This window comes from Ranitomeya imitator, chromosome 1 (genome assembly GCF_032444005.1).
Source record: "Ranitomeya imitator isolate aRanImi1 chromosome 1, aRanImi1.pri, whole genome shotgun sequence".
Taxonomy (NCBI): domain Eukaryota; kingdom Metazoa; phylum Chordata; class Amphibia; order Anura; family Dendrobatidae; genus Ranitomeya; species Ranitomeya imitator.
Genome location: NC_091282.1, coordinates 1,116,673,036 through 1,116,686,305, shown reverse-complemented (window position 1 = coordinate 1,116,686,305; position 13,270 = coordinate 1,116,673,036). Strand labels below are relative to the sequence as shown.

Below are 13,270 nucleotides of genomic sequence, written 5' to 3'. Positions count from 1 at the left end.
CAGTATTCTATGGCGGCAGTACTCCATGGCGAAAGTACTCCATAGTGGCAGTGCGTACTCCATTGCAGCATTACTCCATGGTGGCAGTATTCCATGACGGCAGTACTCCATGGTGGCTGTACTCCATGGTGGCTGTACTCCATGGCGGCAGTACTCTATGGTGGTAGTACTCAATGGTGGCAGTACTACATGGCGGCAGTACTCCACGGTGGCAGTACGTACTCCATGGCGGCAGTATTCTATGGCGGCAGTACTCCATGGTGGCAGTACGTACTCCATGGCAGCATTACTCCATGGTGGCAGTATTCCATGGCGGCAGTACTCCATGGTGGCAGTAGTCTGTGGCGGCAGTACTCCATGGTGGCAGTACGTACTCCATGGTGGCAGTACTCCATGGTGGCAGTACTCTATGGTGGCAGTATTCATTGGCGGCAGTACTCCATGGTGGCAGTAATCCATGGTGGCAGTATTCATTGGCGGCAGTACTCTATGATGGCAGTACTCCATGGCGGCAGTACTCCATGGTTGCAGTACTTTATGGAGGCAGTACCCCATGGTGGCAGTACTCCATGGTGGCAGTATTCCTTGGCGGCAGTACTCCATGGTGGCAATCTTCTATGGCGGCAGTACTCCATGGTGGCAGTACGTACTCCATGGTAGCATTACTCCATGGTGGCAGTATTCCATGGTGGCAGTACTCCATGATGGCAGTACTCCATGGCGGCAGTACTCCATGGTGGCAGTACGTACTCCACGGCAGCATTACTTCATGGCGGCAGTATTCTATGGCGGCAGTAGTCCATGGTGACAATACTCCATGGTGGCAGTAGTCTGTAGCGGCAGTACTCCTTTGGCAGTACTCCATGGCAGCAGTACTCCATGGTGGCAGTAGTCCTTTGCGGCAGTACTCCATGGGGGCAGTACTTTATGGCTGCAGTACCCCATGGTGGCAGTATTCCTTGGCGGCAGTACTCCATGGCGGCAGTACTCCATGGGGGCAGTACTTTATGGCGGCAGTACCCCATGGTGGCAGTATTCCTTGGCGGCAGTACTCCATGGTGGCAATACTCCATGGTGGCAGTAGTCTGTGGCAGCAGTACTTCATGGTGGCAGTACTCCATGGTGGCAATAGTCTGTGGTGGCAGTACTCCATGGTGGCAGTAGTCTGTGGCGGCAGTACTCCATGGCAGCAGTACTCCTTTGCGGCAGTACTCCATGGCAGCAGTACTCCATGGTGACAGTACTCCTTTGCGGCAGTACTCCATGGGGGCAGTGCTTTATGGCGGCAGTACCCCATGGCGGCAGTACCCCATGGTGGCAGTATTCCTTGGTGGCAGTACTCCATGGCGGCAGTACTCCATGGGGGCAGTACTTTATGGCGGCAGTACCCCATGGCGGCAGTATTCCTTGGCGGCAGTACTCCATCGTGGCAATACTCCATGGTGGCAGTAGTCTGTGGCAGCAGGACTCCATGGTGGCAGTAGTTTGTGGCGCAGTACTCCTTTACGGCAGTACTCCATGGCAACAAAACCAAAAAAACAAGTTCCTGCTAACTTCATGGTGCAAATGTTTTTGCTCAACTGTACTCTCAGTTATTGACCAGCTGATTATCCAGTTCATAGGGGCGCAACCAGAATTCTTAAGTCCCCATACGGGACAAAAAATGGTTAACATGTCACTGTCATGTTGTAGATTTTATATAGGGATTTGCATATGTAAAATCCACAACAGACTGTAGAACCTGACTTGCTGTGCGGATTTCTGATGTGGAGACAACAAGAATCTGTTGCCGATTTTCCCAATTGAAGTCAACAGGGAATAAGAAATGTGTAGTTAGATCCTAATGTTTGTGGATTTTGTTGCTTATCACCTCCTAATCCAGGGCAAATCCTACAAATGTTTTGGTGTAAGATCAAAGAGCAATACCCCGTCCCTCCCATTGTGATGCACTTGGTCCTGTCTGATTTCAGACTACCTTGAATACCGTTCTTTCATCTTTTGCAATTTGTGCAAAATCACTAAAAAACCTGTATGTGGAAGTGCAATGTAAAATGAGAAAATGTTCCAAATAAATTACTGCTACAAGTAAACTGCAGGTTCATGGAGAAAAAAATGAATAAAACAGTCAGTAGGTAGTAATAAGCTGCGTCTGAGGATATTTTTATAAAGGCACAGATGATTGGCCTCGGGGAGACCAAAAGATCCAACACCGCGGAGACACCATCACGTGTTTCTCAACGCAGTGATTCCAGAACACTGCCCCCATCCCTTATGGGAAATATGCAGATGCAAGTAAAGAAGCTGCGGAGACACCATCACGTGTTTCTCGACGCAAGCAGTGAATAGCCAGGCCTTTCCCCGGGAAGGAACAACCACGGGAAGGGCAGCATCCTATGAAGGAAAGCCACCTATGCCAAGCATGGTATCCATCCACAGACAGCTGTTTCAGGGTTTTTACCCCTCATCAGTGTAGAGTAGGAATCTGGCTATTAGGAGCAGTGCCTAGTAAAAAGGCTATAAAGGCACAGATGATTGGCCTCGGGGAGACCAAAACATCCAACACCGCGGAGACACCATCACGTGTTTCTCAACGCAGTGATTCCAGAACACTGCCCCCATCCCTTATGGGAAATATGCAGATGCAAGTAAAGAAGCTGCGGAGACACCATCACGTGTTTCTCGACGCAAGCAGTGAATAGCCAGGCCTTTCCCCGAGAAGGAACAACCACGGGAAGGGCAGCAACACGTGATGGTGTCTCCGCGGTGTTGGATGTTTTGGTCTCCCCGAGGCCAATCATCTGTGCCTTTATAGCCTTTTTACTAGGCACTGCTCCTAATAGCCAGATTCCTACTCCACACTGATGAGGGGCAAAAACCCCGAAACAGCTGTCTGTGGATGGATACCATGCTTGGCATAGGTGGCTTTCCTTCATAGGATGCTGCCCTTCCCGTGGTTGTTCCTTCCCGGGGAAAGGCCTGGCTATTCACTGCTTGCGTCGAGAAACACGTGATGGTGTCTCCGCAGCTTCTTTACTTGCAAGAGGATATTTTTATGACCGAGCCCTCACCCCAATACTATAAAGCTGAGACGTTGGTTATCTTTGTATGTGTTTCTCCAGATTATTCTAATGGCCTGACCAATCTCTCTGTATTCCAGGACTTGAACCAGCTGCTGTTAGATACACCCCCAGTATGGAAGGGCTCATCCAGATTTTTTAGAACTCTAGGAGAGAAAGGTAAGTTTGCATAAATATAAGACCCCATTCAGAAGTTCGTTTTTCATGTATGCATACCTCCCAAGTTTCCAAAAAGCAAAAAGGGATAGTTTATACAGCGTGCTGTCCAGGCCAAAACTTTAGGTCACACCTTTAGTCACACCCCTAATCACTCCCATTTACCATTTCATCCACCCCTGTTCAGATAAACAAAATGTTAGAAAGTGATAAGTAAATACTGTAAAAACAGCACATACCAGAAAAGCAAAAAAAAACAAAAATGCGTTTTTGTAAGCATTTCATTGTACTTGGATTTTTTTCCCATTTTTTAGTACATTACATGGGAAAATGTATGGTGTCATTCAAAACTACAACTTGTCCTGCAAAAAAACATATCCTTTTACCGCTGTGTCGATGGAAGTGTACAAATACTGTAGCTTTTCTAAGAAGGGACGCGAAACATGCAAACCATAAAAATGAAAAATGGTTGGAAATGCGACGGATTAAAGGGGTTGTCCAGATTTAGGATGAAAGTCTGAAGGAGGATCATGTGACTGCAGGCTGCTTTTGTACATGATTTGTATGCATTGTTTTCCATAGGCTTCTTGAATGGACATTGAATATGTCAGAAAAGCATAATGCCCCGAGCATGCGACATGCATTAAAATAAAACAACACACTCTTGAAACCTGCAAAAAACATTGTGTGTATTGCGTTTTATATGTGGCTATAGACTTTAATACAGTATTTTATCGCTACAAGGAGCAGCTAAAAAGAAATTAAAAGTACCGTGAAATCCTGCCACAAAATATATTTTAATCAAACTGTTTCATGTAAAACTGCTCTGAAGAGGTTACTCAGCCCCCAAAACTCAGCAGGTTTAAAAATACCATGAAATCCTAAATATTCCACTCTCATGTTAAATCCTGGTCTCTCTCACTACTGGTATTGTAATTGACAGAATGTCTTCTAATTATTAGTTACTCCTTCAAAGTGTTTGTCTCATCAAGCTAAATGGGTACAATTGCAACTTTGCAATTCACTTGTGATTAACAATACTCTCCATTCTCAAGAACGAAGAGATTATTTAATTTTCTTGAGTTCTGCTCATTGCCTAGGTTACTGCAGTCGGTCAGTGGTGGCCAGGAGCACAGCACTTACAAACTCTTTGCTATCCAGCTTGCAAGCGCTGCTCTGAAGCAGGTGGGATCACTAGATAAGGCCCTGCTCTCTTCTAATGCCTCACAGGCAACCTTCTTGCAGCATGAGAGAGTGCACACATTGCGCAACCACAATTCTTCGCAATGTTCCCACAAGGAACACTTCGTGCTGGGGTTATTATTATTATTATTATTCATTATTATAGCGCCATTTATTCCATGGAGCTTTACATGTGAGGAGGGGTATACAAAATAAAAGTACAGTAATCTTAAAAAACACAGGTCACGACTGGTACAGAAGGAGAGAGGACCCTGCCCGCGAGGGCTCACAGTCTACAAGGGATGGGTGAGGATACAGTGGATGAGGGCAGAGCTGGTCGTGCAGCCGTTTGGTGGGCCGGGGGTTGCTGTAGGGTGTAGGCTTGTCAGAAGAGGTAGGACTTCAGGTTTACATGGTAGGCGATAATCTGATATGTTGGGGTAGAGAGTTCCAGAGTGAGGGGGATGTGCAGAAGAACTCTTGTGGGAAGAGGGGAGTATAGGAGGAGATCTTGTGAGGATCGGAGGTTGTGATTCCCTGTATCCCTGACCCAATGTAAACCAATTTCCCGGAGCTGATCTAGAAGAAGATCTTTCCTTGCACACATCTGGTGCGTTTCATGCCTCAATAACAGCAGTACCAAGCGTGTTGTAGACATACCCGCATACACCTCGCCGGCCTTTGATGCAGCTGGTTGTCGGCCCGGACGTTTAAAGTGCCGCTCTGTTTTCATAACATCGAATTATCTACAAGAGAGGAATGGGTAGAATACCTGTTATTATAGGATACAGTATTGTGTCATTTTATCCCCTACACACCCAGAAATATGGCAGCTCTGACATGAATGGTCTCTGATAGCCATCCCTTCATCATGATCTCCAGATGTGTTAACAATCACTGCTGTTTCTAATCTGTCACTTACTGGCTCTCCGGTAAGAACCTCACATTGACTCCCAGTCAAACACCTGAGACGATCCTTCTTTATTTTCTTGCCAGAAAAAGTGTTATTGCTTCCTTTGTTATTTTAGGTTGTTTCTATGGATTGGGCTGTATACCTCGCTGTACATTCGGGATCAGATCTCCGAGCTTGTTAGCTTTTGCCTTTCTTCAAGAGGCATATTATGATGCTGCACGAGGCTTGTCCACACTGGCCTATATGGAAATAGTTTAGATTTATCTCGTATACTCCAGCAATTCTGATGTTAGGCACGTGTAATATATAAGTAGATAGAGCATCCGGCTCACCAGTCCTGAAAAGTGCACGGGATCAGCAGGTAGAAAAATCCAAGAAACAGATCCAACACATCTAAAAAACAGGAAGCTTTATTTTCTTGCAGTCAAAAGCATGGCAATGGAAGGATGACACAATAGTTGACGCATTTCAAAGCCAAAAAGCCTCTTACTGGTTATGAATAAGAGTCTTATTTTATTTCGAAACACGTCAACTATCATGTGTTCCAAAAGTCACTTTTTATCGCTGAAGTTTTTTCAGGTTATCCTTCCATTGCCGTCTTTCTAATTGCTGTTTTGCCAATGGAACAGAAAACAGGTTGAAATGATAGATAATTATTATTATCAGTAGTATTATTTTTATTTTTTATTATAGCGCCATTTATTCCATGGTGCTTTACATGTGAGGAGGGGTATACATAATAAATACAAGTACAGTAATCTTACACGATACAAGTCACGTCTGGTACAGGAGGAGTGAGGACCCTGCCCGCGAAGGCTCACAATCTACAAGGGATGGGTGAGGATACAGTAGGCGAGGGCAGAGCTGGTCGTGCAGCGGTTTGGTGGTTACTACAGGTTGTAGGCTTGTTGGAAGAGGAAGGTCTTCAGGTTCTCTTTGAAGGTTTCTATGGTAGGCAAGAGTCTGATATGTTTTGCGGGGTAGAGAGTTCCGGAGTAGGGGCCAATTAGCAAAACAACCCTTTGGATGTGGTATTTTAGTATTTCCTTTATTTTTTTGAGTAGTGTACAATGCCATGAGCAGTGACCCACTACACAGTGGCACATGGAAGTGTCTACAACTAAGTAGCACAGATATGGCCATCATGTACTGCCTTACAGGCTCTGTACATGAAACCTTACAGGTGGATTAAAGGCTTGTTCTCCAAAAATTTACAAAAAAATTAGTTTGTACAACAAGTTCTCGTTGTTGAAATATCAGTTGACAATAAAATCATGTGTATGACTGTATAACTAGTCTAGTTTGAGATGAAATCTGGGTAACAGCCCTGGTTGGGGCAGATCTCTGGTTCTGACAGACCAAGGACTTGGGACAGGTCAACAATATCAGGTTTGTGTTGGGTCTAGCACTCGGCATTCCCACCTATTATGGTGGCATGATGTACACTCTGTACAGAGCAAGAACATAACAGCTCCACAAATTGTGTGTGGCCGTATTTGGGTACTGCAGCTGAACTTTAATTTACTTCAATAGAAGCTTAGCTGCAGTACCCCTGAACAACCACTACACAGTGTAAGGAGCTGTGCTGTTCTGGCTCTGTACACTGCATAGTGGCCATACTTGGGTACTGCAGCTCAGCTCCTGTTAAAGTCAACTGGAACTCAGCTACAATATTGAAAAACTTCCTCTCCTCAGTATATGGAGCTGTGCTGTTCCGGCTTTGCTCACTGTGTACATCAGGTCACCGTTGGAGCCGCTAACAGCTGATTGGTGGTGTGCATGGTGTCGGACCCCCACTACTTCACCTCTCATTTAGTACATCTAACTGATAGACCACATAATATAACTCACTCCCAAAAACAATTAGTTGCATATTAATTTCCTGTGTACAGATGGGTTCTATAGGATGCTGGTAAGTTTCTGCAATATGGAGCCGTGCGTGTAACTGTTTAAGAAGTGCACGAATAAAGGAAACCGAATGTTTAATGTTCTTGGAAATGCCAGCTCTTTTTCTTTGTTCTTTCGTATGTAATGCCAGCCAGAAGTGTCATTCATTCAATAGTGGAGAGATTACAATATACAGTACGTGGCGAGTCCAGAAACCTTTTTCTTTTTACTGTTTGTGTCCATTCCTACCTGCACCGATAAAACATCTAGGATATATGTGAAATGGAACCATATAAGCACAATGAATTTGCAGATTGTACCATATACAGTACATACCCTACAAGGCCAAATGTATGTGATTAGCCCATTAAAGAAATGCAACCAAAAATGTTCATGGGCGAAATTTAGCATTAGAATAGTTCCTAGTGAGTGTGTTAGTTTCCATGTTATAGAGCGTCATTTACAAAGGTATAGTCCAAACTTACTTCAGGCTGCAGTGTTCCGTCATCACGTCCATTGGGAACCCTCAGACCCAGCTCCAATCCACAAAATAACAGTAATGATGATTTTATTTATGTAGCACTAACATATTCTGCAAAATTGAACAAGTGAGTGGGGACATGTACAGACAATAAAGACATTACAGAGTAACACATAGTTCACCAGTTACATGGGGAGTGAGGGCTCTAATCGCAAGCTTACCATCTGTAAGGAAATAGGGGGGTACAGTAGGTAGAACGTGCTTGTCATATGTGGTCCAGCCATCATTATACTAAATAGGGGTTTTCAAATAAAGAGATGATGATGATATCATGACTAAGGGTGCTTGTCACCAGAAACGCGTTGATATCGCATTTTATTCTCTGTAATTGCTGATGTTTTTATCCTCCACTGAACACATTTTCCAAGTGAATAAAGAAAAGGTTTTTTTCACTATCTCGTTGAGCTGGCTTCTTCATCATTTCTTTGATTCTTCTACACCCTGACACAGTGGTTCCGTGCTCCGCGTCTCCTAGGATGTCGACCATGGTGAGCTGGACTTTGTTTGATTTAGTTTTCAAATAAACCCTCATGGTCCGGTCATCAGCCAGTATCTGTCTAAGCACAGTTACCAAGTGCTATTGGGTGCACGGAGGATATGGACACAGGAAAATTTAGAGCGTGAGGGCACAGAGAAGAGTTAACTCCTTCCCGACCTGTGACACAGCGTATGCGTCATGAAAGTCGGTGCCAATCCGACCTGTGACGCATATGCTGTGTCACAGAATGATCGCGTCCCTGCAGATCCGGTGAAAGGGTTAACTCCCATTTCACCCGATCTGCAGGGACAGGGGGAGTGGTAGTTTAGCCCAGGGGGGGGTGGCTTCACCCCCCCGTGGCTACGATCGCTCTGATTGGCAGTTTCACTTTCAACAGCCAATCAGAGCGATTTCTAATATTTCACCTATTATAACCGGTGAAATATTACAATCCAGCCATGGCCGATGCTGCAATATCATCGGCCATGGCTGGAAACATTGATGTGCCCCCACCCCACCGATCGCCCCCCCAGCCCTCCGATCTGTCCTTTACGCTGCTCCGCTCCCCTCTGTCCTCCTGTCCGCTCCCCCCGTGCTCTTGTCTGCTCACCCCCGTGCTCCAATCACCCCCCCGTGCTCCAACCACCCCCCCTGCACTCCGATCCACCCCCCCTGCAGTCCGATCCACCCCCCCTGCAGTCCGATCCACCCCCCGATGCTCCAATGCACCCCCCGTGCTCCGATCCACCCCCCGTGCTCCAATTTACCCCCCCATGCTCCGATCCACCCCCCCCCCCGTGCTCCCCCCCCACCCCATCATACTTACCGAGCCTCCCGTGGTCCGTGGTCTTCTTTCCTGGGCGCCGCCATCTTCCAAAATGGCGGGCACATGCGCAGTGCGCCCGCCGAATCTGCCGGCCGGCAGATTCGTTTCAAGTGCATTTTGATCACTGCGATAAAACCTATCGCAGTGATCAAAATAAAAAAAATACTGAATGACCCCCCCCCTTTGTCACCCCCATAGGTAGGGACAATAATAAAATAAAGATTTTATTTTTCTTCCACTAAGGTTGGGGTAAGAATTAGGGTTAGGGGTAGGGTTAGGGGTAGGGTTAGGGGTAGGGTTAGGGTTAGGGGTAGGGTTAGAGGTAGGGTTAGGGGTAGGGTTAGGGGTAGGGTTAGGGTTTCGGTATGTGCAAACGTATTCTGGTCCTCTGCGGATTTTTCCGCTGCGGATTTGATAAATCCGCAGTGCTAAACCACTGCGGATTTATGGCAGATTTACCACGGTTTTTCTGCGCATTTCACTGCGGTTTTACAACTGCGATTTTCTATTGTAGCAGTTGTAAAACCGCTGCGGAATCCGCAGAAAGAAGCGACATGCTGCGGAATGTAAACCGCTGCGTTTCCGTGCAGTTTTTCTGCAGCATGTGTACAGCGATTTTTGTTTTCCATAGGTTTACATTGAACTGTAAACTCATGGGAAGCTGCTGCGGATCCGCAGCGTTTTCCGCAGCGTGTGCACATACCTTTAGAATTAGGCCATGTGCACACGGTGCGGATTTGGCTGCGGATCCGCAGCAGTGTTCCATCAGGTTTACAGTACCATGTAAACCTATGGAAAACCAAATCCGCTGTGCCCATGGTGCGGAAAATACAGCGCGGAAACGATGCGTTGTATTTTCCGCAGCATGTCAATTCTTTGTGCGGATTCCGCGGCGTTTTACACCTGTTCCACAATAGGAATCCGCAGGTGAAATCCGCACAAAAAACACTGGAAATCCACAGTAAATCCGCAGGTAAAACGCAGTGCCTTTTACCCGCGGATTTTTCAAAAATGATGCTGAAAAATCTCACACGAATCCGCAATGTGGGCACATAGCCTTAGGGTTAGGGTTGGAATTAGGGTTGTGGTTAGGGTTAGGGGTGTGTTGGGGTTAGGGTTGTGGTTAGGGGTGTGTTGCGGTTAGGGTTGTGATTAGGGTTATGGCTACAGTTGGGATTAGGGTTAGGGGTGTGTTGGGGTTAGTGTTGGAGGTAGAATTGAGGGGTTTCCACTGTTTAGGCACATCAGGAGTCTCCAAACGCAACATGGCGCCACCATTGATTCCAGCCAATCTTGTATTCAAAAAGTCAAATGGTGCTCCCTCACTTCTGAGCCCCGACGTGTGCCCAAACAGTGGTTTACCCCCACATATGGGGTACCAGCATACTCAGGACAAACTGCGCAACAATTACTGGGGTCCAATTTCTCCTGTTACCCTTGTGAAAATAAAAAAATGCTTGCTAAAACATCATTTTTGAGGAAAGAAAAATGATTTTTTATTTTCACGGCTCTGCGTTGTAAACATCTGTGAAGCACTTGGGGGTTCACAGTGCTCACCACATATCTAGATAAGTTCCTTGGGGGGTCTAGTTTCTAAAATGGGTCACTTGTGGGGGGTTTCTACTGTTTAGGCACACCAGGGGCTCTGCAAACGCAACGTGACACCCGCAGACCATTCCATCAAAGTCTGCATTTCAAAACGTCACTACTTCACTTCCGAGCCCCGGCATGTGCCCAAACAGTAGTTTACCCCCACATATGGGGTATCACCGTACTCAGGAGAAACTGGACAACAACTTTTGGCGTCAAATTTCTCCTGTTACCCTTGGGAAAATAAAAAATTGCAGGCTAAAAGATCATTTTTGAGAAAATAATTTTTTATTTTATTTTCATGGCTCTGCGTTATAAACTTCTGTGAAGCACTTGGGGGTTCAAAGTCCTCACCACACATCTAGATTAGTTCCTTTGGGGGTCTAGTTTTCAAAATGGGGTCATTTGTGGGGGATCTCCAATGTTTAGGCACACAAGGGCTCTCCAAACGTGACATGCTGTCCGCTAATGATTGGAGCTAATTTTCCATGTAAAAAGCCAAATGGCGTGCCTTCCCTTCCGAGCCCTGCCGTGCGCCCAAACAGTGGTTTACCCCCACATATGGGGTATCAGCGTACTCAGGACAAACTGGACAATAACATTTGGGGTCCAATTTCTCCTAATACCCTTGGCAAAATAGGAAATTCCAGGCTAAAAAATCATTTTTGAGGAAAGAAAAGTTATTTTTTATTTTCTTGGCTCTGCGTTATAAACTTCTGTGAAGCAGCTGGGGGTTTAAAGTGCTCAGTATGCATCTAGATAAGTTCCTTGGGGGGTCTAGTGTCCAAAATGGGGTCACTTGTGGGGGAGCTCCAATGTTTAGGCACACAGGGGCTCTCCAAACGCGACATGGTGTCCGCTAACAATTGGAGCTAATTTTCCATTCAAAAAGTCAAATGGCGCGCCTTCCCTTCCGAGCCCTGCCGTGTGCCCAAACAGTGGTTTACCCCCACATATAAAGTATCGGCGTACTCGGGAGAAATTGCCCAACAAATTTTAGGATCCATTTTATCCTATTGCCCATGTGAAAATGAAAAAATTGAGGCGAAAAGAAATTTTTTGTGAAAAAAAAGTGCTTTTTCATTTTTACAGATCAATTTGTGAAGCACCTGAGGGTTTAAAGTGCTCACTAGGCATCTAGATAAGTTCCTTGGGGGGTCTAGTTTCCAAAATGGGGTCACTTGTGGGGAGCTCCAATGTTTAGGCACACAGGGACTCTCCAAACGCGACATGGTGTCCGCTAACGATGGAGATAATTTTTCATTCAAAAAGTCAAATGGCGCTCCTTCCCTTCCGAGCCTTACCATGTGCCCAAACAGTGGTTTACCCCCACATGTGAGATATCGGTGTACTCAGGAGAAATTGCCCAACAAATGTTAGGATCCATTTTATCCTGTTGCCCATGTGAAAATGAAAAAAATAAGGCTAAAAGAATTTTTTTGTGAAAAAAAAGTACTTTTTCATTTTTACGGATCAATTTGTGAAGCACCTGGGGGTTCAAAGTGCTCACTATGCATCTAGAGAAGTTCCTTGGGGTGTCTAGTTTCCAAAATGGGGTCACTTGTGGGGGAGCTCCAATTTTTAGGCACACGGGGGCTCTCCAAACGTGACATGGTGTCCGCTAAAGAGTGGAGCCAATTTTTCATTCAAAAAGTCAAATGGCGCTCCTTCCCTTCCAAGCACTGCCGTGCGCCCAAACAGTGGTTTACCCCCACATATGAGGTATCAGCGTACTCAGGACAAATTGGACAACAACTTTCGTGGTTCAGTTTCTCCTTTTACCATTGTGAAATCAAAAAAATTGTTGCTGAAAGATAATTTTTGTGACTAAAAAGTTAAATGTTCATTTTTTCCTTCCATGTTGCTTCTGCTGCTGTGAAGCACCTGAAGGGTTAATAAACTTCTTGAATGTGGTTTTGTGCACCTTGAGGGGTGCAGTTTTTAGAATGGTGTTCATTTTTGGGTATTTTCAGCCATATAGACCCCGTAAACTGACTTCAAATGTGAGGTGGTCCCTAAAAAAAATGGTTTTGTAAATTTCGTTGTAAAAATGAGAAATCGCTGGTCAAATTTTAACCCTTATAACTTCCTAGCAAAAAAAATTTTGTTTCCAAAATTGTGCTGATGTAAAGTATACATGTGGGAAATGTTATTTATTAACTATTTTGTGTCACATAACTCTGGTTTAACAGAATAAAAATTAAAAATGTGAAAATTGCGAAATTTTCAAAATTTTTGCCAAATTTCCGTTTTTATCACAAATAAACGCATAATTTATTGACCTAAAGTTACCACTAACATGAAGCCCAATATGTCACGAAAAAACATTCTCAAAACCGCTAGGATCCGTTGAAGCGTTCCTGAGTTATTACCTCATAAAGGGACACTGGTCAGAATTGCAAAAAATGGCAAGGTCTTTAAGGTCAAAATAGGCTGGGTCATGAAGGGGTTAATTTAGTGAAGTGAGGTGATAGGACTACCTAAAGAGATCTGTTTTTAAAGCACGCTCAAAAATGTGGGGGCTAGGTATTAATTGGTAATGCATTCCAGAAAACTGGCGCAGCACAAGAGAAGCCTTGGAGACGGAAGTAGGAGGTTCGGATAATGGAGGATGTTTGTT

The 13,270-nt window shown here is 45.2% G+C and overlaps 1 protein-coding gene across 6 annotated transcripts in view; it reads left to right on the top strand.

Annotated features, from left to right (window-relative positions):
- The window catches only part of MICU3 (mitochondrial calcium uptake family member 3), a 270,957-nt gene that overhangs the window by 102,662 nt on the left and 155,025 nt on the right, over positions 1-13,270 (top strand). For all 6 annotated transcript variants that reach the window (XM_069744421.1, XM_069744422.1, XM_069744418.1 and 3 more), the window contains exon 4: positions 3,158-3,236. In XM_069744421.1, coding sequence (XP_069600522.1) covers positions 3,158-3,236 — 79 coding nt within the window. The remainder of the gene's footprint in view (positions 1-3,157; positions 3,237-13,270) is intronic.